This window comes from Hippocampus zosterae, chromosome 5 (genome assembly GCF_025434085.1).
Source record: "Hippocampus zosterae strain Florida chromosome 5, ASM2543408v3, whole genome shotgun sequence".
Lineage (NCBI taxonomy): Eukaryota > Metazoa > Chordata > Actinopteri > Syngnathiformes > Syngnathidae > Hippocampus > Hippocampus zosterae.
The window spans coordinates 6221887-6245274 of record NC_067455.1 but is presented as its reverse complement, the minus strand read 5'-3'; the positions used below and the strand labels follow the sequence as shown (position 1 = coordinate 6245274).

Here is a 23388-nt window from a genome sequence, read left to right as displayed (position 1 = left end):
ACTGTCTAACGCGGCCATGAAGACCCTGAAGAACCTCCGCACGTAGTCCCGTTCTTCCTGCTGAAGTCGTCCCAAGTGCAGAAGGTGCTGCTGCCTGGGCTCGCTGGCCAAGGCCTCCACTTGCTCGCGGTCGTAGCGCTCGCCCACCGTCACAACGAACAGCGCCACCCCCTGACATTTGGCCTTCAGAGCGGCGGCACGAAGCACTTGGCGGTCCTCGGGCGCCGTCCTGGTGCCGACCACCGCCAGCACCACCTTCTTCCTGCGGGGGCTGCCATCCGTCATCGCCTCCTTCAGGCCGAGGTTCAGGGCGTGGCCCAGGGCGGAGGATCCGCCCTCTTGGCGCATGTTGCTTAGCAGGTGCGACCTCATGAGTCGCCCCTCCTGGTAAGCCCGCAGGCCGAACTCCAGCTTGGTGTCACGGGCGCCGCTCTGCTGTACCACGGCCACGCGGGGGCGGGCGTCGGCCCGGCCAGGCTGGGGGCTGATGGCCAGTTGCTCCACCACGGAGCCTAAGAGCTGCTGGGCTCCGGCGTACTCGTCGGCCTGGATCTCGCGCGAGTCGTCCACTACCATCACCACGTCCGCGTCCACTTGCTGCGGCGGCGGCGACTCCTGGATGAACGCGCACTCCTGCGAGCGCCGGCACGGGTCTGTGCAAATAGACAAATGACACTCAAATCATCTTTCCTCATTGAAATGAATGGAAAACCCAGCAATCTGTTCCATCCTCCCGCCCTCCTCCTCCCCAAAAAAATCAACAATTGGGAAAAGCACGGCTACCATTTATCAAATGTGTGTAACGTCATGGCTGCTTACCATAACAGATGGCGCAGTTCTTCACCTTCCTCAGGTCGGCATTGGCGTCCCTCCCCAGCACGGTGAAGAAGGCGTTTCCCGTGTCGTCCAGCTAAAAGTAAGCGCTTCTTTAGAATTACTTTCACAAAAGCTGGAATAAATAACGTATGATATGTTCCCCTCCCAAAACATTTGCGAGGAGACTGCATGGGGCAAAGTGCGAAAATGTGGGTTCAGCTTCACTGCACCTGTCTACTTAAGTACAGTAAGAAGGGATTTATTTGTACTGTGCAAATCTGAAAGTAATTGACCCCCTTCCAAAACAGGTTTACAATTGCCTACGGGGGCCAAAACGTCTTCAAAGCAATACGTGAAGCTCTTCAACTCACTTCAACAGACACCAATGTTAAACTTGCCTCCATGGCGCGGCTGATGGCGGGCGCATTCCTCGTGGAGATGACGGCCGGCACCACGTTGAGGGCGCGGTACTCCATGACAGCCGTCACCACGTCGCTGATGTCCTGCGATGGCCCGTTGGAGAAGAACACGGCCACCTTCCTCATCATGGCGCCCGACCGCACGCGCTTGAGCACGTTGTGCGCCACGAAACGCATGGCGGCGCCCAGCTGCCGCCGGTTGGACGTGCGCTCCAGGGCCACGTTCCTCACGGCATCCAGCAGCTGGGTCTTGCGCCGGTAATCGTGGAAGCGGACCAAGTATTTGGTGTGAGCACTGTAGGCCACCACGGCCACGCGGGCCCCCGTTGGGCAGTTGCTCTCCGCCACGGTGATGTCCTCCAGGAGGGACAGCAGGGCCGCACGCTGGCGCTCGAACGCCGCTGGCGTAACATCCTCGGACATGTCCAGTGCCACCACCAGCTCCGTTGGGAGAGCCGGGCAAGAACCCAAATCTGAACGGCCAGGAACGATAAGACCACATAATAAGATGGCTCCCAAAAACCCAAACTTCATTCATTTGTTCACCCATTAACATTGGGGCATTTGTGCTGTGGAAATGCGTTCATTTATTCATTCATTCACCCATTCATTTTTCATTCACATTTGTTCATTTCTTAATTTGCTCATTCATTCTTTTAGACATCCAGTCATTGAAATGAATTTGTTGGTTCATTCATTCGTTCACATGGGTTCATTCAATGTTTTCATTTGGTCATTGCCTTTGTCATTCATATTTTCATTGGACATTTTCTTATTCTTTCAATTAGTCCTTCACTTATTTTAATTCATTCATTCACCCATTCACATCAGTTCATTTGTTAATTTGTTCCTTTACTTATTCAACCACTCATTCATTTTCCACTCGTTCATATTCATGATCAGATTTCCTTATTTATTCATTCATTCGTGATTGATTTATCAATCATTTATTCCTGAGTAAATTCTCTCATTCCTCAAGTCATTTGTTCACACATTCATTCATCCATTCGCTCAGAAAATTCATTCATGCACCTAGTCACATTCACTCTTCCTTTCTAAAACTTTTTAATCATTCGCACGTTTGTGAATTGTTTTTTTTTTCCTTCATTCAGTCACTGGTCATTGTTTCAATTCAACAAGAATAGTGCTTATTTTTTTCCCAAAACGAAAGAAGCCGTTCCTTCATCAAGGTCCCTGATCCCAAATCAAGATGGCCACCGCAACAGGAAAGTTGACAACTCGGACAGGAAGTGACGTGTACGTACCCATGGAGCAAGCTGAAAGAGAGCATAAACAGAGAGAGAGAGAGAAAGCTTACAGCTAATTGGATGACCACCTGGTACAATGGGCGTGGCTAGCTGAGGCTGAACTCACCACAGTTGTCTCGGATGAACGTTATAAGTTCGCATTCCTGACACGGCGACACAACAACATGAACACGATTGACACAAACACAGCCAACGAACAAGTTGACAGTGAGGTGAGTTCAACACGTACCGTCTTCCCTTTACCCCCATTGGGACCTCGTGGGCCCTGTGGGTGACGAGGAAAGATAACGTCATTCAGTCAGTCGTTCTTTCATTGCTTCATTCTACCTGTCAATAATGTGTTTTTTTTTGATAGGCTTATTTCTTTGCTTCGTTCATTCTCATGATTCCATTCAGTAACTGTTCATTATTTGTCATTCTTTAATTGATTAACTATTTTAGGCATCAATAATGGTAACCTGACTGCCCCTGAAAAAAGTGTAATTTATTTTCAATGGATTTTGTTTCATCCTTCCATTCATGAGGTTATTCAATCATGTCTTAACTCACCACTTACTTCTGTCAGTCCTATGTATTTATATTCTTTATATATTCTGTCAATCATTCTTTTATTTGTTCATGCAATCATTCAAGTTTTCATTTATTTCTTTATTTTCATTAATTCGTCAAGTTATTCATGTTTTCATTGTTTCGTTCAGTCCCGTTTCCTTCCATTTGTTGAGGATTAATTCATTCACTGCCGTAATTTCAAAGGCCGGGTCAGTCTCTCACCTTGTGTCCCTCGTAGCCGGGCTCTCCGGGTTGACCCGCCTGTCCAGTGCGACCCGAGTTGCCCTGCACGGGGTCACAGCAGTTATTTCATAGAAAAAAAAAGGTCAAATTACAAATTTGATCCATTATATGCTTTTATTGCTCGTGATATATATATATTTGTAGCTTGCTTAGTTGAAAGCTGACATGCACTGCTGACAGTAACAACATGGCTGCAAACAGGGAGGACCTAGTTTACACAAGCACAGTCAGTGGTTTGCTCACTATGTTTAACCAGTTTCGGAACACTTGAGCAACTATTTTTTAAAATGTCATTATTATTATTATTATTTTTTTTTTTTTCACAAAAGTCACCGGCAACTTCATTTCTTGAGAAGAAACGTATGATAAATGAAGAGCCCGCAAGGTGGAGTCATGGGCACTGAACATTGTGCCCATTTATCCACCTTGGAAATTTTGGACCCGAGGTATGTGCATCCAAGCTGCAAATGTATTCGTATGATGGGTGCGTTCAGGTTCATGTGGTGACTCACCCCGCGACCTTGGTTGCCTTTGCGCCCCGGGAGACCTTTAGGACCCTGCAGGCCGCTCTCACCCTGAGCAAAAAAAATAAAAAAAGTAGGCGTGGCCAGTTAGCACTTCCTCAGGCGTCATTTCACATGAAAAGACTTTCTCTCAGTGCGGATGAACGTACTCACCACTAAACCGGGATAACCGGGGAAGCCTCGATCTCCCTACAGACACAAGAAAACACACACACACACAGACCAACACAAGCATACAAACACACAAATGTACAAATCCAAAAACATGCACATGCATGCACACAGAAAGACGCATGCAAACATAAGAACACACACGCATGCACACGTTAACAGACATGACAAGCACACCAACACGAAAGAACACACGCGCAAACAAACACACACGCAACCTGAGGTTAGCACGAGTTTGCGAGCGTGTGCGTAATCTTACGGGAATGTCGCCTGGTCACCTTGATCCCTTTGGGTCCAGCTGGTCCATATCCATCTCTACCATCCTGACCCTGGAAGAGGTATCAACAGTTTACATGACGAGTACACAAAAGTGCAGCTGCACTCTCAACATGTGACACATGACACACGTAAACACCCCGAACACGTCATTTTACAGTATGTGTTTCCTGTTCTCATTTGAGTCATGTTACGGTCAAGGCACATATCGACGAACAAGTATTCATTAACACGCATTGAACAAGCCTTATTTGTTTACATGCTGGTGAACGACATCATGACAGCTCATCATTCAATCCCGTTTATTTTAAGCAGATGTTAATGCTAAGGAAGTTCCCCCTACAAACACTCACCGGCGTGCCACGTGGTCCCAGCGTCCCCTGGACTCCTCGCACGCCTGGATCTCCAGGTTGTCCCTTCCGTGACAAACATTATCGTTACCACAGTGACCTCACATGATGCCAACGGGAAGCTGCCATTGGCTCACCTTCTGACCGTGACCACCGCGTCTTCCCGGGGAGCCCGCCCCTCCCGCTGAGCCCGGCCCTCCCTGCGGGACACCACAATGATATTTGTTAATGTACATTTGTACAACTTTTACCGTTGGTGACGGCTCGGCTGGTTTGGGTTACCTGTGGCCCAGGAAGTCCAGGGATCCCTCTTGGTCCAGGTTGACCTCTGACCCCTCTGGGACCCTAAACGCGCATGGAAAATCAGTGAAGAAGAAGTTTCATTATAACGCTGACATCAGTTCCTGTTTGTTACTCACCTGAGGACCTGAAGCACCAGTACTTCCTGACACACCAGGATCACCAGGAGCTCCTGCAGCACCCTGGGGGAGCACACACACGCACACACACACACACACACACACACACACACACACACACACACACAGTTGTCAGTGTGAGTTTTGTGACATGAAGCAGATCGTGGGTAGACTGTTTTATGGGCCATCTCTCACCTTTTCTCCAAGGGGTCCTCGTCTTCCATCGGGACCCTAATACACAACACACACACTCAGCGTGAGACGAAGTGAGCAGACACGACCTAAATCGCGATAGTCTGAAGAAAAAAAAAAACTCACGGCATTCCCAGGACTGCCAGCATCCCCGGCCCTCCCGTCTTGTCCTGGTTCTCCCTGTGCACAAAAGGGGAAAGAAAGCAAGAGACAAGGCAGGAAGGAAGGAAGGAAGGATGTAGGGAAGGAAAGAAGGAACAAATGAAGGAAATCGAGCATCAATGGAAGAAATGAAGGAACAAAAAAAGAGGAAGTAAGAGGAAAGGAAAGAAGGGAGGAAGCATAGAGGAAGGTGTGAAGGAAAAAAAATTAAGCAATGCAAGATGAAGAGGAACAAACGGTCCAAAGAAGGACACATATGCGATAAAGGAAGGAGAGAAGAAAGGACGAAGGCATGAAAAGAGGGAATGTAGGAAGGCAAACGGCGAAACATGAATGTCCACGTCATTCTGATCATCTCAGCAACAGGATTTCATTGTGGGATTGCTGACAGGTAATCCGGGATTTCCGACGTCTCCCTTGGGTCCCCGGACGGTGTTGTCCCGTCCTGGTTCTCCCTGACAAAACACAAGAATGCCTATCATGTGACCCGCAACCTGAGCTTGCTTTACAAAGGGGGCGCTCATCTCACCGGATCTCCTCTCAAGCCTCGCTGTCCCTTGAGCCCCGCCTCCCCTCGGATACCGGGAATTCCCTGTGGGACGAACAATAGTACGCCTGTCAATCAGCTGGTAGGAGTTCACAGGTCAACATGACCACAGAGCATTTCCACACGCACAACTAAACGACACCAAACACACATCATGTCCGTGTATAATTTACCGGATTTCCGGGATGTCCGCGCTCTCCTCGGCTACCATCTTGTCCTGACACGCCCTGTGTGCAGACGCACAGGTATGAGCCTTCATCACACTTTATAATGATGATGATGATGATGAGGACATCCGAATGCCTACCTGGTCTCCGTTGACGCCGTCCAGTCCGACTTCTCCGTCCTCCCCCTGCCAGAAAAGTCATGTAACGTCCGTCAAAGTGAACCTCCTGCTAAGGGACGACGTCATCTCGTGAATGTCCCTTACCCGATTCCCTCGCAGCCCTCGGTTGCCCTGAATACAGAACAAAACACACCATTGAGGCTCATCATATACCACTCTGTGGTGTCGCACACACACACAGAAGGAAGTACCTTTGATCCCCGGACTCCAGCACAGCCCTGAACACCCTGAGGTCCACTGGGTCCAAGACTGCCACGGTCACCCTGAAACATAACGACACCAAGGCTGAACCTTGAGTACCACAGGTTAAGGATGCAAGGAAGGATGGAGCAAAGGCAGACGAAAGGAAAAAAGGGATGAGACAAGGAAGGAGGGAAAAAAAGAATGGAAAGGAAGGAAGCAAGGAAGGATCGGGACTTCCGTGGGTTTTGTGAGGCAGAGAAAGAAAGAGCAATGAAGGAGAGACAGAAGGACAAATGCAAAGAAATGGTGAAGGGAGTCAAGAAATAACCGGAACAAGGAAAAACAACGAAGGAAGGACAGAGGGAAGGAGTTCCTGGAAAAAGGAATGACGAATGAACAAAGAAAGGAAGAAGGCAAAGAAAGAAGCAGGCTTGGGAGCAACTTCCTGGCTTCTTTTGAATGAAGGAAAGAAAAAGCAAGAAAGGACACAAGACAGGAAAAAGACGGGAGGAAGGCTAGAAAGAGGCAAGGAAAAAAGAAGGTAAAAACGGATTGAAGAAAAAACGGTTGAGAGGAAAAAAAGCAAGCGGCAAGGAAGGAAAGTGCAGAGAAAGAAAGAGCAATGAAGGAGAGACAGAAGGACAAATGCAAAGAAATGGTGAAGGGAGTCAAGAAATAACCGGAACATGGAAAAACAACGAAGGAAGGACAGAGGGAAGGAGTTCCTGGAAAAAGGAATGACGAATGAACAAAGAAAGGAAGAAGGCAAAGAAAGAAGCAGGCATGGGTGCAACTTCCTGGCTTCTTTTGAAGGAAGGAAAGAAAAAGCAAGAAAGAATACAAGACAGGAAAAAGATGGGAGGAAGGCAAGAAAGAGGCAAGGAAAAAAGAAGGTAAAAATGGATTGAAGAAAAAACGGTTGAGAGGAAAAAAAGCATACGGCAAGGAAGGAAAGTCAAACGGAAGGAATCGAGTCAAGTCAATTGAACAGTATTTATAGATTGGAAGAAAAATCAGGGCAGGAAAGACAGAGGGACGAAAGGATTGGAGGGAGGCACTGAAGGACAAAAAGGTACAAAATGAGAAACAAAGATGAGTTCACTTACGGGAACGCCCTCCTCTCCTGGGAAGCCGGGGTAACCCACTTGCCCTGACCGACCCTAAAAGACAAAACGCATCACGTGAAGGAGCTGACGATGATGATGATGATGATGAAGACTACAACGACAATGATGCTCTAACCTTTGACCCCGGGGAACCCCGAGATCCGCGGATGCCTTCATGTCCTGAACATTTGCACATGACGTTGCAGCACTTGCGATTGGACACGGTGTCCTGTCACGAAACAACGTCAACCAGTTACTCGGAGCACTCCATATAGTTGTTTTTGTTGTGGGAGTATGTTTGTGAGAGAGTAGCATTAGCGAGCATTAGCATCTAGCTGCCCCCCCCCCCCCCCCCCGCTTCCCTCTCAATCAACTCACGATCTGCTTGAGTACTATGCTGCCCACGCTCTGCATGCCGATGCTGAGCGGGACTTTGTAACCGAACCCTCGGCCGAACTCCAACATCTGAAGCTGCGCCAGGTCCGGCGCCCCCTGCAGGCCCACCATCAGCAGCGCGTCCACACCTGGAGGAAGTCCACTTCCGTGTCCAAGACAACAACAACAAAAAAAAACACGTTTTGTCTTGATTTATTTTTCCTACCAGACTTTTGCAGCAGTTCTGATTCGTACTCCAACTTCACTACGTCTTCATCGAGTCCGTCTGAGAAGATGACCAGAACCTGAAGAAGGACATCGCGTGCTTCTGAGCGTCTTCCACGATAGTAGATTTTCAAATGTGAACAGGAAATTCTTTTGAGTCATGTAGTTTAAGTCTTTTTCATAAGTTTAGTCAAGGTTGTCCTTCGTCCTGACCTCAGCAACTTAAGTCCGACTCCAGTGATGTGACTCGAGGCCCCCCACTTGTACAGGAGACTTGTGACTTACCTTCACACCGCCACGGGAGTCCTCCTTAAATTTCTGCCCGAAGGACCTGAGCATGGCGCTGTTGAGACGAGTGGGAACGTTCAAATTCAAAGTCATGACCTTGGTCACCACGTCATCATTGGGGTCGTAGGGTTTGAACTTGAAGTCGTAAAGAGGTCGTCCGTCCTGGCCCACCACCCTGTAACCGATTTTGGTCTCTATCGGGTCTGGCCCAATGCAGCACAGCCCCTGGATGGTGGAGGCGTAATGGACAATCTCGGGCAAGAAAGTCCTGAGCTTGTTATGGCCGCTGACCAACATCTCGCCGGGGAGTCCGCTTCTTTGAGAAATGTCGAAGCCCATGGCGATGTCCACGCTGCAGCCTGAGGCGTTTGTTCGACAAAAAGTACAATCAAGTCAGAAATGTGATTGTGCCCGAATAAGATCAAAGCCGTGGGGAGAGAAAGAACGTAAGAAGGAAATGAGCAAGGAAGGAAAAGAAAAATGAAATGAAGGCAAAGAGTAGGCAGCCCGGTGGTCACAGTGCAGAGGTGCAGGGTTCCTTTTCGGCTGTGTGGAGTTTGCATGCTCTCCCTGTGCCTGCGTTGGTTTTCTGCGGGTACTCCAGTTTCCTCCCACATTCCCAAAACATGCATGACAGGCTGGTTGAACACTAAATTGTCCCTCGGTGCGAGTGTGAGCGCAGATGATTGTTTGTCTCTGTTGGCTGGCAACCGGTTCATCGGGGTGTCCCCCGCCGACTGCCCGGAGACGGCTAGGATAGGCACCCCACGCGACCCTTGTGAGGATAAAGCGGATTGGAAAATGGATGGAGGGAAAGGAGTAACAGAAGAAAATGAAGGGAGAAAAGTCAAGAAGCAGATGGGAAAGAAGGAATCAAGGAAGAAATAAAAGTAGGAACTAGGCACGCACTTTTCTTCTCTTCGATAAGCTTGGATTTACAGATGGTGTCGACCACCTTTTGCCTGATCTTGTCCAAACTGCCAAAGTTCTCGACGGTAAAGAGTCTGTCGTGTCTGCCTGTGATCTGCAGGAGCTGCAGGTCGTGCGCGCCACCCACGCCAATGGCAAACACCTCCACCCCGAGAGACCTGAGGTGTTCGGCGGCGTCCTGCACCTCATCCTGAGATTCGCCATCCGTGATCAGCACCAGGTTTTGCGAGACGCCGGCCGACCTGCGGCAACCGTTGGATTCCTCAAAGTGACTCCTGATGGCATTCAGGGCGAGTCCGATCAGGGTGCCGCCGCCGCGCTGGTTCAGGGCCATGATGCGTTTGTTCACCGACTCGTGAGTGAAGAATTGGTTCAGGTAGAACTCGTGTTCGAAAATGTCACTGAATTGGGCCAGTCCGACGCGTACTAAATCCTGGCTGACTTTGAAGCTGCCCACCAGCTGCGTGGTGAAGTTCTTCATGATTGTGTAGTCCTGCTGGCTGATGCTGCCCGACTGATCGAGCAAGAAGATCAGATCGGCTTTCTGCTTCTCGCAGGCTGCAAAATTTGTTGAAGAATATTAATCCTTTCACGCACCACATAACCTGATAATAACATGATAAGCTGTCCGCTGTAGCGACCGCTGTCCCCGAAAGGGTTAAACTAGTTCTCCGATATCATGTTCACATTTTCGTGGCGCTGTCTATTTCCAACCGGAACTACACGTGATGTCACGGTCAAAAGTTCTTTGGTGTCTCTTACCTGGTTTTGTGGAGTTGCAGAGAACAAAGGTGATGTTCTTGTACAAAGTTTCCAGCGCGGCAAAATTGTCCACGTAGAAAACTCTGCTTGAGTCATGATTCGCCATGATCTCCAGCTGGTCCTTGATGGCGCCTTCCACTCCGATACTGAAGACGGCGATGCCTTTGTCTCGCAGCGCTACGGAAGGTTGACGCAGATTGTTCCGATCGGTGGCGTCGCCGTCTGTGATGACCATCAGAATCTGAGGCACGTTGAGCGCTGCTCGACCGCCGTGTTCGGCGTTAAAGAAGGGCAAGGCGTATTCCAAGGCCTTTCCTGTGTAGGTGTCCCCATACGGAGATTTGAGAGCTGATATTGCTTTTAGAACATCTTGCTTGGACTCATATTGGTTGAGAGTAAAAACTGATTTGGGTTCGGATGAGAACAGAATGACTCCAAAGCGGGTGAGGTCTTTTCCGACCGTCGTTTGGCTGACCATGGATGACATGAACTTCTGCATGCTTTGGAACTTGTCCAAGGTGATGCTCGTAGAGCCGTCCACCAGGAAGATGATGTCTGCCTTCTCGGTCTTCTTGCATTCTGGCGGAGGAGAAAAGAATGTTTTGGGTATTCGTATGAAGAGACGTTCTTAAGTAGAGGTACCACTGTACTAGAAAAGTGCATTAACAAGGATAAATGACCTCGATCTGGATCACAGATCTCCATAGCCACTTGGCTCTCCAAGTCCTTCAGGGCATCAAAGTCCCTTTCAGCGAAGACTCGTTCCGGTGATCCGGTGATCTCCAGCAGCTGGGTGGTGTTGGCATCCATCACCCCGATGGCGTAGGCCACCACACCCTTGCGCCTCAGGGCCGCAGCGGGAATTTTGACATTATCTTGAGATTCTCCATCGGTTACCACCACCATCCTTTGCCTCACACCGGGGCGCCCGCCTTGGGACGCGTCAAAGTACGGCGATAAAGCCGCGATAGCTTCTCCCGTATTCGTCCCTCCTCCAATCTGTTGCATGCCGTCGATGGCTTGCAGCATTTGGTCTTTGGTGAAATGGCGATTGAGGGGGAACACCAGCTGCTGGATAGTGCTGAACTGCATGACACCCATGTGGACGTCGCTCTGCCCGATATTGGACTTGCCGACGACAGATTTCATGAAGTCCTTCATTTTTTCATAGTCCTGTGGATAAATGCTCCCGGAGCTGTCAACCAAGAACAGGAGGTCTCCGGGTACATCTTTACAAACTGCAGAAACATAACATAGAGAGTTTTAAAGTTAGTTATTCATTTTCAGTGGACATTCCACTGCCAAATTGTGCCTTGTGCCAAAATCCACCAGTGTCCTTATCAAAAATGGTCAAAGGCTGCGCCCATTTCCCGCTGCAAAATATGGGCCCCTTGCCCCACATGAATAAAACATAAGGAAAGGTGATATTTGGGGGCGATCTCCTCACCATCTGTGGTGCAGATGTCAGTGATGATGTCATCCTTGATTGGGTTCAGAGCATCAAAATTATTGACAAAGAACGTCTTCTTGTTGTCACCGGATATCTCCCGAAGCTCAGCCATGTCGGCGTTCTTCACTCCGATGGCGTAGATGATGACACCCTGAGCTCGTAGCTTCTCAGCGGGCCCTTTGACCTGATCTGTGGATTTCCCGTCAGTGATGACCACGAGGTATTCCGGCACCTTCTGACCACGAGTGGCCACGGCGCGATCAAACTGCGGGCCCATGAACTCCAGCGCCCTTCCTGTTTCCGTCCCGCCCCCCACCTGCACGATTCCCTCCACCGCCTTCTCCAGGCTTTTGGCGTCCGTGTAGGCTGTCAGATCAAATTCCAAGTTTGGCGCATCTGCGTACTTGGCGACGCCCAAGCGAACGTGCTGAGGCCCGATGCGGAAGGTACTAATAAACTCGATGATGAACTTTTTCATGTCATAAAAGTCGGTGGGGTAGATACTGCCAGAGTGATCTATCAAGAAGAAGATGTCCGCTTCATCAGTTTGCAAGCAGCCTAGAACACAAAAACAAAATAAGAGATTGTAGTGATTTCGAACACAGCCACTGCAATGTCGGAAAAAAAACAAGTTCGGCGATGCAAACCTTCCTTGATGCTACTTCTTCTCATATTGACGCTGACCGCTTGCCGCAGAATGTTATGGCAAACGATGTTCTGCAGCTTCTGCTCCAGCGCCTGAAGTTTGGAGAAACTGTCCACGATAAAAATGTGCTTGCTCGGTGGGTGGGACGCCATCTTCACCAGCTGGGCGCGGTTGGCGTTCTTGACGCCCACCGTGTAGATCTTGACACCCGCCCGACGGAGGGCCACCGCAGCATTGCTCACATCGTCTTGGGATTTCCCGTCGGTGATCACCACCGCCACCTGCTGGATGCCCTTGTTCTTCCTGCTGCCTCGTTCTTTGGTGAACACGTGTTCCCGCGTGAAATTGAGAGCGACTCCCGTATTAGTGCCGCCGCCGTGGTATGGCATTATTTTGATGAAACTAAGCAACTCGCTCTTGTCGTCAAAGGTGTTGAGGTAGACCTGCGCTTTTGCTTTGTCACTGTACATCACAATGCCCACTCGCACCTTGGTTGGAGCCACGTCCAGTCCGCTCACAACCGAGTGCAGGAACGTGCGTACCAGCTGGAAGTTTGGGGTTCCGATGCTTCCGGACTCATCGATGATGAACACTATGTCTGCCAGTTTGGCTCCTTTACATTCTGCGCAAGAAATGACAGCAAAAAGAAAAATTGTAGCGCCCTAAGTAAAAATTTCCCAATTAGGCCTAGTTAGCCATTTTCGGGTTTCCTGTGTCGCATGACTCATTTATTTAGGGGTGAAGGGGAGGGGTTGTACATCATTTCAAGGACACAAGGTGCAAAAGAAGAAAGACTTGCTTTACCGTCAGTAAGATTGGCCGGCAGCTCCTGGTCTTCAAAAGTAGCCTTCAGAGAAGGAAGGACGTTGACGGGGGACTGGTAGACGATGGAAGGACTGGAGGCTACCACCCGCATCTGTGGTATGGACGCACCGAGACTTAGACCCACCACTTTGACGCCTTCGGCTTTGAGTAAGCGGGATTGCTTGTCAACGTCATCGTCGGAATCTTTCCCACTCAGAACAACCAGGAACTGTTGGACGCCTTGGTCTGCCCGGCTTCCCGCCTGACTGGTGAAGATGTTTAAGCGGGCATACTCCAAGGCTGCACCCAAGTTGCGCGGCTCATTGGGCTTTAGTTTACGCAGCCGGAAGCGGCGGAGGGCGGCGCTGGTCTCTTCGTTGGTCTGGTGAGTATTCAGGAGAAATTCCACCTTGGTGTCTTGACCGTACTCAGCCAGGCCGAGGCGGTGCGCTGAGAGCCCGAAGGTCAGTTGGTTGGTCAGTCGGATCAGGAGGCTTCGGACCTGCTGGAACTCGGCTTGACTCAAGCCGCTATCCACCAGGATGAAGATGTCTGAAAACCTTTCGGATAAAGCTGAAAAACACCGTAGATTTTAAAGCGATTGTACAGTTCAGGAAATTATTGCGTTCAAGTCGAATCATAAATCAACTACAATTTAAAATGAAGAGTCCCTGAATCGTATCACACGCCATATATCACGACATGCATCCAATCGTCTTTTATTGGAGAGATCCACACACCTTACTGAGCACGCAAATCTGAATTTACGGTTGCATAATGAGGCAGGTTGGTCAGTAGAACAAGAGACTACAAGATTTGAAAAGTGGAGGACAAAAAAAATGTGTCTCCCTCCGGAAGACTGAGCTAATGCTAATTAAGTTCGCTATCCTGTTAATATCCCTTCCCCTGTTAGTTTTGGCCAAGCGCAGCCAAAAGGCAGACCAGTTCAGTCTGCGTTTTGGATTTCTGTGAGCGGGGTATGACCACATTTTAACCTCCCACTGAAGCACACATTGTTCACAGCTTTCATGAGAAGTCTAGGAGCTGAAAGTAATCATCCCCGCTTGCCAAAAGCCGATCTGACATCTTGCTGCTTTGGACTTTTAATAACAGGCTGGGGATTCATTTCTGTGGAAATTTCCCACAGCAAACACACATTACAGTAAATTCTTCCCTTCCACCGAATTGTTCATGTCGTGTGTTTTGGCCTCCGTCACACATCTTTTCTAGCTTGTTTCAGTCTGCATTGTTGTGGTTGTGGAACGAGACTCAATGTTGCGTAACCGCTGCATCGAGTCTTCATCGTTGGTTCAAATTCCATCAGGTCGGCAGGTCATAATTTAAAAAAAATATTTGTTTGAACAACTTTTACTTAAACTCGCTTCTTGGCCACAATTAATTTATTTTTAATCAAATGAGAAATAACTTCTCATGCTGTGTGACTGCAGTTGTATGGAAAGCTGCCATTTATATTTTTTTTCCTTGACATCCAGCTTAAGGTCATTGTACCTATACTAGTACACTTTGTCTACCGTACACTAATCATCCAAATATAATGACCGTGTCAGGGTACGTAACATTTTTGCACTGCCAGTGTCGATTTTGGTCAACTAGTATCCAATCAAACTTTACTCCTAAACTACTATGCCTTCAAATGGATATCAAGGAACTTGTAGGAATGTGTAAACGGCTTTCCAAAAATGCCAACAGTATTACCGTACAGGGGTGTGGGCTTTGATATGATTCAAGTACCAATTCATTAGTTCGCGTCCAGATGGACTCACATCTTTGAATTCCAAATTGGTTTGGCAAATCAAATCATTTTTCATCCCACCGGCTGTCAATGAGCTTTTCAGAGACGTATTCTGACGCCACCCAGCAAACTACTTAATTGCGCGTCATTCCGAACCTGGAAACCGAAGCCCGGTATTTGCTCGGCGCGACTCACCTTGCCTCTGGTTCTCCATGGACGTACACACTGTTTGCAGCAGACCCTCGCTCAATTTCTGAAGAGCTTGGAAGCTGTCGATGAAGAAACGGAAGTTGTCGGACGGTCGGTTGGCGATGGCCTCCAACTCGGCCATGTTGGCTTGTCCCACTCCGATAGCGTAGACGATGACCCCGTGTTGTCGGAGGCGCCGCGAAGCCTCCACAACGTCGTCGGCCGAGTCTCCGTCCGTGATGACCACGGCGATCTGAGGCACCCTCTGGTTCATTCGGCTTCCGGCGCCTTCCGTGAAGAACTGCGTCCGTATGAAGTCGATGGCCTTGCCCGTCTCCGTGCCTCCCGTTCGGTAGGGGAACTTGTCCAGTGTGGCCAGCAGAGACTTCTTGTCCATGTGATCTTTCAACAAGAACTCTTGAAAAGGTTCATTGGCGTATTGAGCCAACCCCACGCGGACCTTGTCCGGACCGACATCGAAACCGGACACCACACTTCGGAGAAACCCTCTGACCTCCTGGAAATTGGAAATGCCGATGCTGGAAGAGCCATCCACCAGGAAGACCACATCGGCTATGGTGGCTTTGGCACATTCTGGGGAGAGGAGAGAACAAAGTGAGCACCTTTTTCATATTCCTCCATCCGTTTCCTAAACTGCTTATTATCATAATTAGCATTGCAGCTAAGGTCAGTCAATCGCACAAAACAGATAAGGGTCAATCCGGAATTTGAGGAGATTTTCTCTCCCACCACCCAATGAAATTTCAAATAATCTACACACAAAATACAAAAAAAACAAAACGCATGGGTGTAAATTGTACTTCTCATTTGACAAAATGTAACTGCAGCCGTTGTGAAATCGATTCAAACATATTTTAAAATACGAAACGCACTGGTGCCCTTGAGATGCAATTTTAATTTGCTCTGTGACCACACTCTGACAGGAAAACAGCTGTATTCCAAATGTCATTAATTCATTCCAGATCTCCCACACGTCTGACGTCGTGTCTTTCAACATCCATGTTACGAAAGCGTTTTTAGCTTTTAGGACAAAGAAGGAATAAAAGTGACTCATCAAATTTAACATCATCAAGCTGCTCTAACCATTGGTAAGTCTTTGCTTTTATTTTTCAGAATTTTTCGACGTTTTCAGCCAAAACTGAGGACCGCGTGTCACTCCAACCAATTGAATTCTCAATGCTCCCATTTACGGCAGTTTCAGACGATAGCACCGGTGACATTCTTTCAAACACTGTCATTGAATTAAGACGAGAGGCAGACTTCTTTAAGGTAATCATTTCCATTTGCTTCGGTAAATGACTAAGATAAACAGTTTTTTGGGGGGTGGGGGGGGTTGTGATTTAAGATTTGTTTAATATTTGAAGAGACAGTACACTGAAGTGAACCACATGTTTGTGGCGTGAGTAGGATGTCGACACTGGCGCTAATCATTACTTGCTATGTTACACTCCACAAGTTCCTTTGGTGGTATTTCAGACCCACAGCAAACGAAGCAGAGCTCCTTTAGCGGCCAGATCGTGCTTTCAACACATTGACTGTCATCCCGATTGATTGATGTTGCCTCCCATTGGGTGAGCTACAATCTGTTCTGGATTTAAAATTGCTTTGGGATTGTGTTTATTTATTCATTTGGTATAATGTCTTGTTTTCTATTTTTCTATATTTCATTCCAAGAAATTTACTGCCTACAATAAAAGGGACTTTGGGCTTTTGATCTGAAGTTTTAGCCTGAATCTAAAAGTCATTATAATGCACTGAATGAACTTCATTTGGCTTCTTGTTCTTGGAGCTGGAAATTCACAAATATTTGATCCGTGAAGGTGCCAATGCACTCCCTGATTCAATTACAGTTGGCTTTCAAAGAGTTCTCTCCATCATATTGTTCACGGTCCCACTAATGTGGAAAAAAAGCATTTTGTTTCTAAATATATCTAAAGGAATAAATATACTGTATGTAAGTTGAATTATTTCACACACACACAAAAATCATCAGTACATAAAATGATGCTTTCAAACTGTGGAAAAAAAAACTAATGGATGGATGTGACTTGGTTTTGCACCGTTCTCATGCCGACACTTGACGACATGCTGGAATTTGTCTGAGAAGGTCGTCGGAGGGCTTTTCCACGCTTTGACATGGCGTTGTAAAGACACCACTGTCCACACACTGATTGTCAAGTTGGACTATCCTTTTTTTTTCATTTCTTACGTCTTATTGTCATGGTGTCTACAATGAGGCGCTCTAAAGCCGTTGTGCAAGCCCTAAGACCTCTTTTAAACAAAAATTTCCCCCCCTCATCGCGATACTGCCTTTGTCTGCATGACGTCTATGCACTCGTGGCTGACAATGAGGCACTCTAAAGCCGCCAGGCCAGTGGATTATCCAGAAAATGTATTTTCAGGGTGTAGGCCTAACTAGCATGTTAACCGCACGTCACGATTGCGTCAGATATCCGCCGATGTGAACAAATGTGCTAAGGTTCTCATCTAGTAGTGTTGGGGCGACTCTTGCCATGGATGAAGTATATCACTGAGCCCTCTTTTAGCCTAAAAAAACAAAAGACAATTGAGTACCACCTAGTCCTTAGTTTTTAATAATGCATAACCAAGTTAGCATCGGTAGGTAGCATGTTGTCTGGAGAAAACTCCACCGTGATGCAGACCACCCAAAGTTTGCATCCACGCCATGTTTATAGTCTCATTTCCACGACGAGCGATTTGCCGTGACTTCACGTTACCTTGAGACACTTGCAGGAGTTGTCGTTTGACCTCCTCCACGGTCGTGCACAAGGTTTGGGCGATGCTCTGAGAAATTCCCTGCAGCGCGGCAAAGTCGGACACGCTGTAGACGTATTGACTATGCGGTTCACTGGCGATCTCCCTCAGCTGATCTTCATCCGCGTCTTTAATCCCGATGGCGTACAAGACAATTCCTTTCTTCTTCAGCTCCGTGGCGTGAGACTCCACGTCATCTTGAGATTTTCCGTCCGTGATGACCACGGCGATCTGGGCCACGTTCTGGTTCGCCCTGCTCCCGGCCTCTTCCACAAAATGCTTACTCAGCATAAAATCCAAGCCTTGACCCGTGTGGGTACCGCCCCCCATGTAGGGCAGCGTGCTGACATACTGGAGGATTTCGGCCTTCTTCTGGAATGTGTTGAGCAGGAACTCTGTTCTTGGTGTCGTGCTGTACTGGACCAGAGCCATGCGGACCCGGTCTGGACCCACGTCGAAGCTGTTGACCAGCGTGGACAAAAACTGGCGGATGCGCTCAAAATTCTCAGTGCCGATGCTCCATGACCCGTCCACCATAAAGACCAGATCAGCCACGGCTTCTTGAGTGCATACTGACAATGGGGGGTTGGGTAGGGTCAATGAAGGGGCTACGTGGTCAAGCGGCGGTTTTGGATGGCGTGCCAGTCAGAGAGCTAGGTGCTTTGCTAGCGCGGGTGACATGGAGACGTCTGGCAAAGCCGTTTCAGCATTTATTCCATAGAGTTACTATCCAGCTAAAGATCCGTAAGGGCCGTCAGGGACAGCCGTCACGAAAGTGGACCGCTTATCATGTTTCCAGGTTACAGGGGTGCATGAAAGGGTTAAAGATGGATCACAAGGAAATGAAATAAATGCTCAAATGGCTTTCCATAGGAGACGTAGAAGAAGACAAATCTGCAGTGACCGGAAGTGCGAAAGCGTGAAGAGCATCCAAGCTGCGTGGCCCTGAACTCGTGAGGAGTCTCTACGTCTGTGTAGATTGTCGGTCATCCGGGTCGTGGTTATCCATTAAAGTCAAATGGGAGGAAACTGGTCACTTGTTTGCTGTAGACGTTTTACTTTTAAATCCAGAAGGCCTCTTCCAAATCTTTGCTGTGTATTTCCCCTATTTTATGTCTCTGGTAGGCATTTCAACTGGGAGTGGGGGTGTGGGAGCGTCACAAGAACTAAATAAACCTTGAGTCCAGTCACCCTGGGAACTGGACCATTTTTAAAACTTCCACGCGTCTACAGCAACTACTCATATCAAATTGTTTACACTTGTAGGGTTTACTTTTGTTTTATTTGTATGTTTTACACTCCATTAGTCATCTTGAAAATATCTCCATCAGGGTTCTCACAGCAATATATTTCGTGTTGGCTCAAAGGCCTGCTGCTGCACACTGAGCAGCAATGCAAATGAAGTTGCCCAAAATTACAGTTGGCAACTTCTTGTCGCACACAAAGCAATCAAAATCCCGCACATGGATCAATGCACTGTTCTGCAAATCTGTATTTGGGTTGTGTGGTGTAATTATTATAATATACCGGTAGATATATATTTTTTAAAACCACAAAAACGTGGTGCAATTATCAAGGAAGACACACTTCACCCCGTTCGCTAACTTCCTCCCCTGCATTTCGTCAACAGAGACTGCTCTCTGCTTTTGACCCCATAGATACAGATGAAATTACAAATGTACCAAAGTTAAGTATTACTGGAAACCCAAACAAGTGTATTCAACACGGAAACACTGTGAGAGTTCATCTGCCTATTTGATTGGCTGTTACATCCGCAACGTTCAATGACACTACGGCAGGAGGTGCCTGATGGATAAAATCAAGTTTGAAGAAATGGGATAGGAAATGGAACGCAAACCAAGAGTGGATATTACACCGCTAATGTCGCGACCCTTTTAAATCATCCGCAACTTGTGCGGTCGAAGAATAGTGTTTGGAGATATTCCCTATCTGGTTGGGGGAACAAGTAGCAGATGAAAGCATCGACTGCCATGATCGTTTTTGGGAAGCTGCTTAAAAAGCCATGTTTGGTTTGATTTTCGAGTCCCTAGTGTGCCAGAATTGGATGCCTCTACACATTATATGTGAGTAACTTGGGAAGGCAAACCCCGAAAAAAAATGCTCTGGGAGAAGCCGGCACCAAAGGTCATATTCTGCTGAAAGGATCCAGATGCAAGGAAATGCAGAGATGAAAAGAATTTTATCATCACTGATATAGTCGTACGACTTCTTCTTGTTATGATTTCCAAGTCAGCCCAGTTTCCAAGACAGCATTGCTCAAGAGATCATCAGTCCCAATCTATTTATTTTGTTGTTGTTTCTGCCATTTCAAAAATATTTTCACGAGCGAAAAAGATCACCGTCGTCTCTCTCGTTCTCCTTACGCCCTGCTCTCGCCGTATGCCTGACTGGATGCGCCCAGATAGTAGATCAAGATCAGTTTCCACATCTTACTAAACGAAGCCATATGACAGGAAAAACGACATAATGCATTTGTCCACCAGGGTCGGACAAGCCAGAAGCAAATCCTTCAAACCCAAAAAAGAATAAAATCACTAACAGGCTTTTGGATTTCTTCCTTTACTGTTTTCCTCAAAGATCCGGAATATGCGTGATCAGATTATCGCCATGGAAACCATTTTTAACACGCTCTCAAGTCACAGAAGAAAGTTGACCTGGACGTTAATGCTGGGCGTGAAGCATGTGAGGCGTTAATGCGTGAAAGAGCATACACACACACACGCGCACGCACACACACACGCACGCACACGCACACACACAGACAGTGATGTTAGTACAGGTGATGTTCACTGTGCACATGAGTAAACTGCTAGGTTTGTGTTTTATTGTGTGTTCATGTGTATGTGTGTGCATGTGTGTGAGAGCGAGATACAAAGCCAACGTCCTTTATATGATGGAATGCAAAGGAGTGAGGTCAGACTCCATAATGGCACCCACCTGTCCTCTGTGCAGCGTTACCATGGAAACACAAGGCCCCCATGAGTACAAGGAGAAGACACCTCTCCCCCGCCATGATGATTTCTTTCTCCTGTAATGAGAAGGCAGCAAGGAGCTTTGATGTCATCATCGATATTAAACAAGCAGAAAGGTTGAGATCCTGTCCGTCATATGCCCTGCCGTTAACTGGCGACCAGTCCATTATTTCTCTATGTGTCCTTACTTCTACTGATGACCATGGTATGGATTGCAGAGCAAACCATTGTTCGTCTGCATGTGGTCTGACCTTGCTAAGCGACCTTTTCATTGTTTAGCAAAGGCGATATAGTTTTAATACCGCATTGGCCCGAATATAAGACGTGTTTTTAGCATTGAAATAAGACTGAAAAAGTGGGGGTCGTCTTATATTCGGGGGTCTAGACATTATACCCATTCACAACGCTAGATGGCGCCAGATATCATTGAAGCGAATGCTGAACTTGACCCCCGAGGCCAAAGTGAACCCCTCTCACGAAGAATAAACATTAAAATAGTGGTAGCACGAAGAAGAAAAAAAAATAGCGGTAAGAAAGAAAAGAGAGGAAAATAATAGAAGAGATAACAGAAAATGGAGAAACATAGCGACAATCTGGAGAAAAGTGGGTCGAAGATCGGCAGCTGAGAAGTTATGATATCATTTACATTTCAAAAACCAGAAGCCATTCATTTACGAATGTGATTGCACTTTAGTTTGCATATTTATAAGATATAATATAAGATTTGAATGAGGCAAAAGAACGTGCTTTTTCTCTCAAATATATTGTTATAATCATTTGTTTCACATGTACTGTAATTCCTTTCTGTATAAAAATTAATTTGGTGATCAAAAAGTCTTTTTTCAAAGCGAGTCTTGAAAAAGAGGGGATCGTCTTATAATCAGGGCCGTCTTATATTCGGGCCAATACGGTACTTTTGGTCCTTTCATAGACGGGCGCAGTTAAAAATGGCGTTGCTGCGCTGTTGTGTGACAGAATATAGCCGACTTGATTCCTTGCCGATCGAAGCGACTCCTCCTATTCCCTTTAAATTTGGTGCAGGAGAGGCATGCGGTGTACATTGCGGAATCATAACTGACTTCCTAGTGCCCATCCACAAAGTGTGTTTACTGGATAAGAACTGCAAGATTTCCACTTGCGGATGACATCAAGTCGCTTGGAGACAACCTTTGCCTGTCTATGATAACAGGGCCATATATGTGCTGGTGACCGGTCTATTGTTTCCCTTTCTGTCCTGACATTGACCGGTGACCAATCCAGGCTGTTTTCTGCCAGCTGTGTACAGCATTTTGTATACAGCGATGGCTGTCTGAAAGTCCTCTATAAATACAGTTGAGTTGAGTTGAGTTGAGTTGGGATACCAGCTAGCTCACCCACCACCCCAATAAGGATGCAACACGGTAAAACAGCGGTTAGCGCACAGTCAAGAGGTTATACGTTTGATCTCATAGTTTGCACATTCTCACTCCATTCGTTACTGATTATTGATGAAAAGTAGATGACGAAAATAATGATGATGGTGGATGTTTGTGTGCGCAGAGTTCGGGAAGCCAAAGTCACTTCCTGTCGTATTTGAGTGTGAGCAGCTGTCTGCTATCAGACAAAGAAAGAGGAGGGATTGTCCCATCTGCTTGTGTTTAAGCTGACGGCTGCGTTTCCTGCAGTCCCGCGCCGACGACCACATCAAGCGTCAAACGGCAAAGAACCCCTTTGGAATGTCATGTGCATGACGTTTGTGAATCGAAGACCAGGGTAAACAAGGAGCTCCAAAGCACCACGACAAGAACATCAACTTGATTGTGTTATTCCAGAAAGACATCGGGCAACACGGTGAACTAGTGGTCAATGTTTGTTTGTCGTTATGTGCCCTGACATTGACCAACTAACTAACGAACCCTCATCTCAGTCCTGGGTGTACTCAAAAAGTCAATTCGGATGGTCCCCTTACCCTAACGCGACCCCTTGAGAACCAGCAATAGAAAACTGATGGATAAAGGAACTTTTGTAAACATCCGTAGTTAAACACGACCAAGAATCCCAATAAACATTCTTGATGACCTGTATTAATTAATGAATGCAATATTTACACATGGATGGATGTTGTGAGCGTGCCAAAGAAAGAGTGGTGAGCCTTTGAAAGGTTAATGGTGCTTGTTATATTTATTACAGTTGAGAGGTTACAGATGGGAGTGAGATGTTAATAAATTAGCTTCACGGTGCTGGAATGTGTGTGTGTGCGTGTATGTGTGTGTGTGTGTGTCTGTCTGCATGTGAGGAGGTGGCGAACAGGCATTTGTACCAGTCAGATCCAACATTTTAATAGGAATGTGAGGATGAGGAAGAGTGTGTGTGTGTGTCTGTCTACTGTGGCTGCATGAGTGTTGTGTGTGTGTGTGTGTGTGTGTGTGCGCGCGCGCATATGTGCGTTTTGTGTGCCTGCATGTGCATAACGTGTATGTCAATATGTGTATACATGAAGTGTGTGTTTATTATGTGTGTGGCATGTAGACAGGTATGCACACACAAACACACACACACATTTCACATTCATGTGCGTCGCATTTCTCACACACTTTACGCGGTAGGGTTTCTAGGCTCTCATGTCA

The 23388-nt window shown here is 47.3% G+C and overlaps 1 protein-coding gene and 1 long non-coding RNA gene across 2 annotated transcripts in view; one reads left to right on the top strand and one right to left on the bottom strand.

Annotated features, from left to right (window-relative positions):
• The window catches only part of col6a4a (collagen, type VI, alpha 4a), a 32509-nt gene that overhangs the window by 2428 nt on the left and 6693 nt on the right, over positions 1-23388 (bottom strand). Inside the window, exons 2-37 of the mRNA XM_052066687.1 lie at positions 20748-20838; positions 17753-18361; positions 15000-15587; positions 13052-13624; positions 12249-12869; positions 11599-12159; positions 10832-11389; positions 10152-10730; positions 9369-9947; positions 8457-8818; positions 8173-8251; positions 7950-8095; positions 7708-7800; positions 7572-7625; positions 6474-6545; positions 6367-6393; positions 6244-6288; positions 6110-6163; positions 5919-5981; positions 5779-5844; positions 5354-5407; positions 5231-5266; positions 5036-5098; positions 4899-4961; positions 4754-4816; positions 4620-4682; positions 4269-4319; positions 3973-4008; positions 3808-3870; positions 3275-3337; positions 2733-2768; positions 2610-2646; positions 2501-2512; positions 1215-1708; positions 820-910; positions 3-653 (exon numbers count right to left, since the gene is read on the bottom strand). Coding sequence (XP_051922647.1) covers positions 3-653; positions 820-910; positions 1215-1708; positions 2501-2512; positions 2610-2646; positions 2733-2768; positions 3275-3337; positions 3808-3870; positions 3973-4008; positions 4269-4319; positions 4620-4682; positions 4754-4816; positions 4899-4961; positions 5036-5098; positions 5231-5266; positions 5354-5407; positions 5779-5844; positions 5919-5981; positions 6110-6163; positions 6244-6288; positions 6367-6393; positions 6474-6545; positions 7572-7625; positions 7708-7800; positions 7950-8095; positions 8173-8251; positions 8457-8818; positions 9369-9947; positions 10152-10730; positions 10832-11389; positions 11599-12159; positions 12249-12869; positions 13052-13624; positions 15000-15587; positions 17753-18361; positions 20748-20823 — 7681 coding nt within the window. The 5' untranslated portion in view covers positions 20824-20838. The remainder of the gene's footprint in view (positions 1-2; positions 654-819; positions 911-1214; positions 1709-2500; positions 2513-2609; positions 2647-2732; positions 2769-3274; positions 3338-3807; positions 3871-3972; positions 4009-4268; positions 4320-4619; positions 4683-4753; positions 4817-4898; positions 4962-5035; positions 5099-5230; positions 5267-5353; positions 5408-5778; positions 5845-5918; positions 5982-6109; positions 6164-6243; positions 6289-6366; positions 6394-6473; positions 6546-7571; positions 7626-7707; positions 7801-7949; positions 8096-8172; positions 8252-8456; positions 8819-9368; positions 9948-10151; positions 10731-10831; positions 11390-11598; positions 12160-12248; positions 12870-13051; positions 13625-14999; positions 15588-17752; positions 18362-20747; positions 20839-23388) is intronic.
• LOC127601443 (uncharacterized) lies at positions 20760-22845 on the top strand. The gene is made up of 2 exons (XR_007962559.1): positions 20760-20898; positions 22322-22845. It is a non-coding gene; the product is annotated as an uncharacterized LOC127601443 (long non-coding RNA).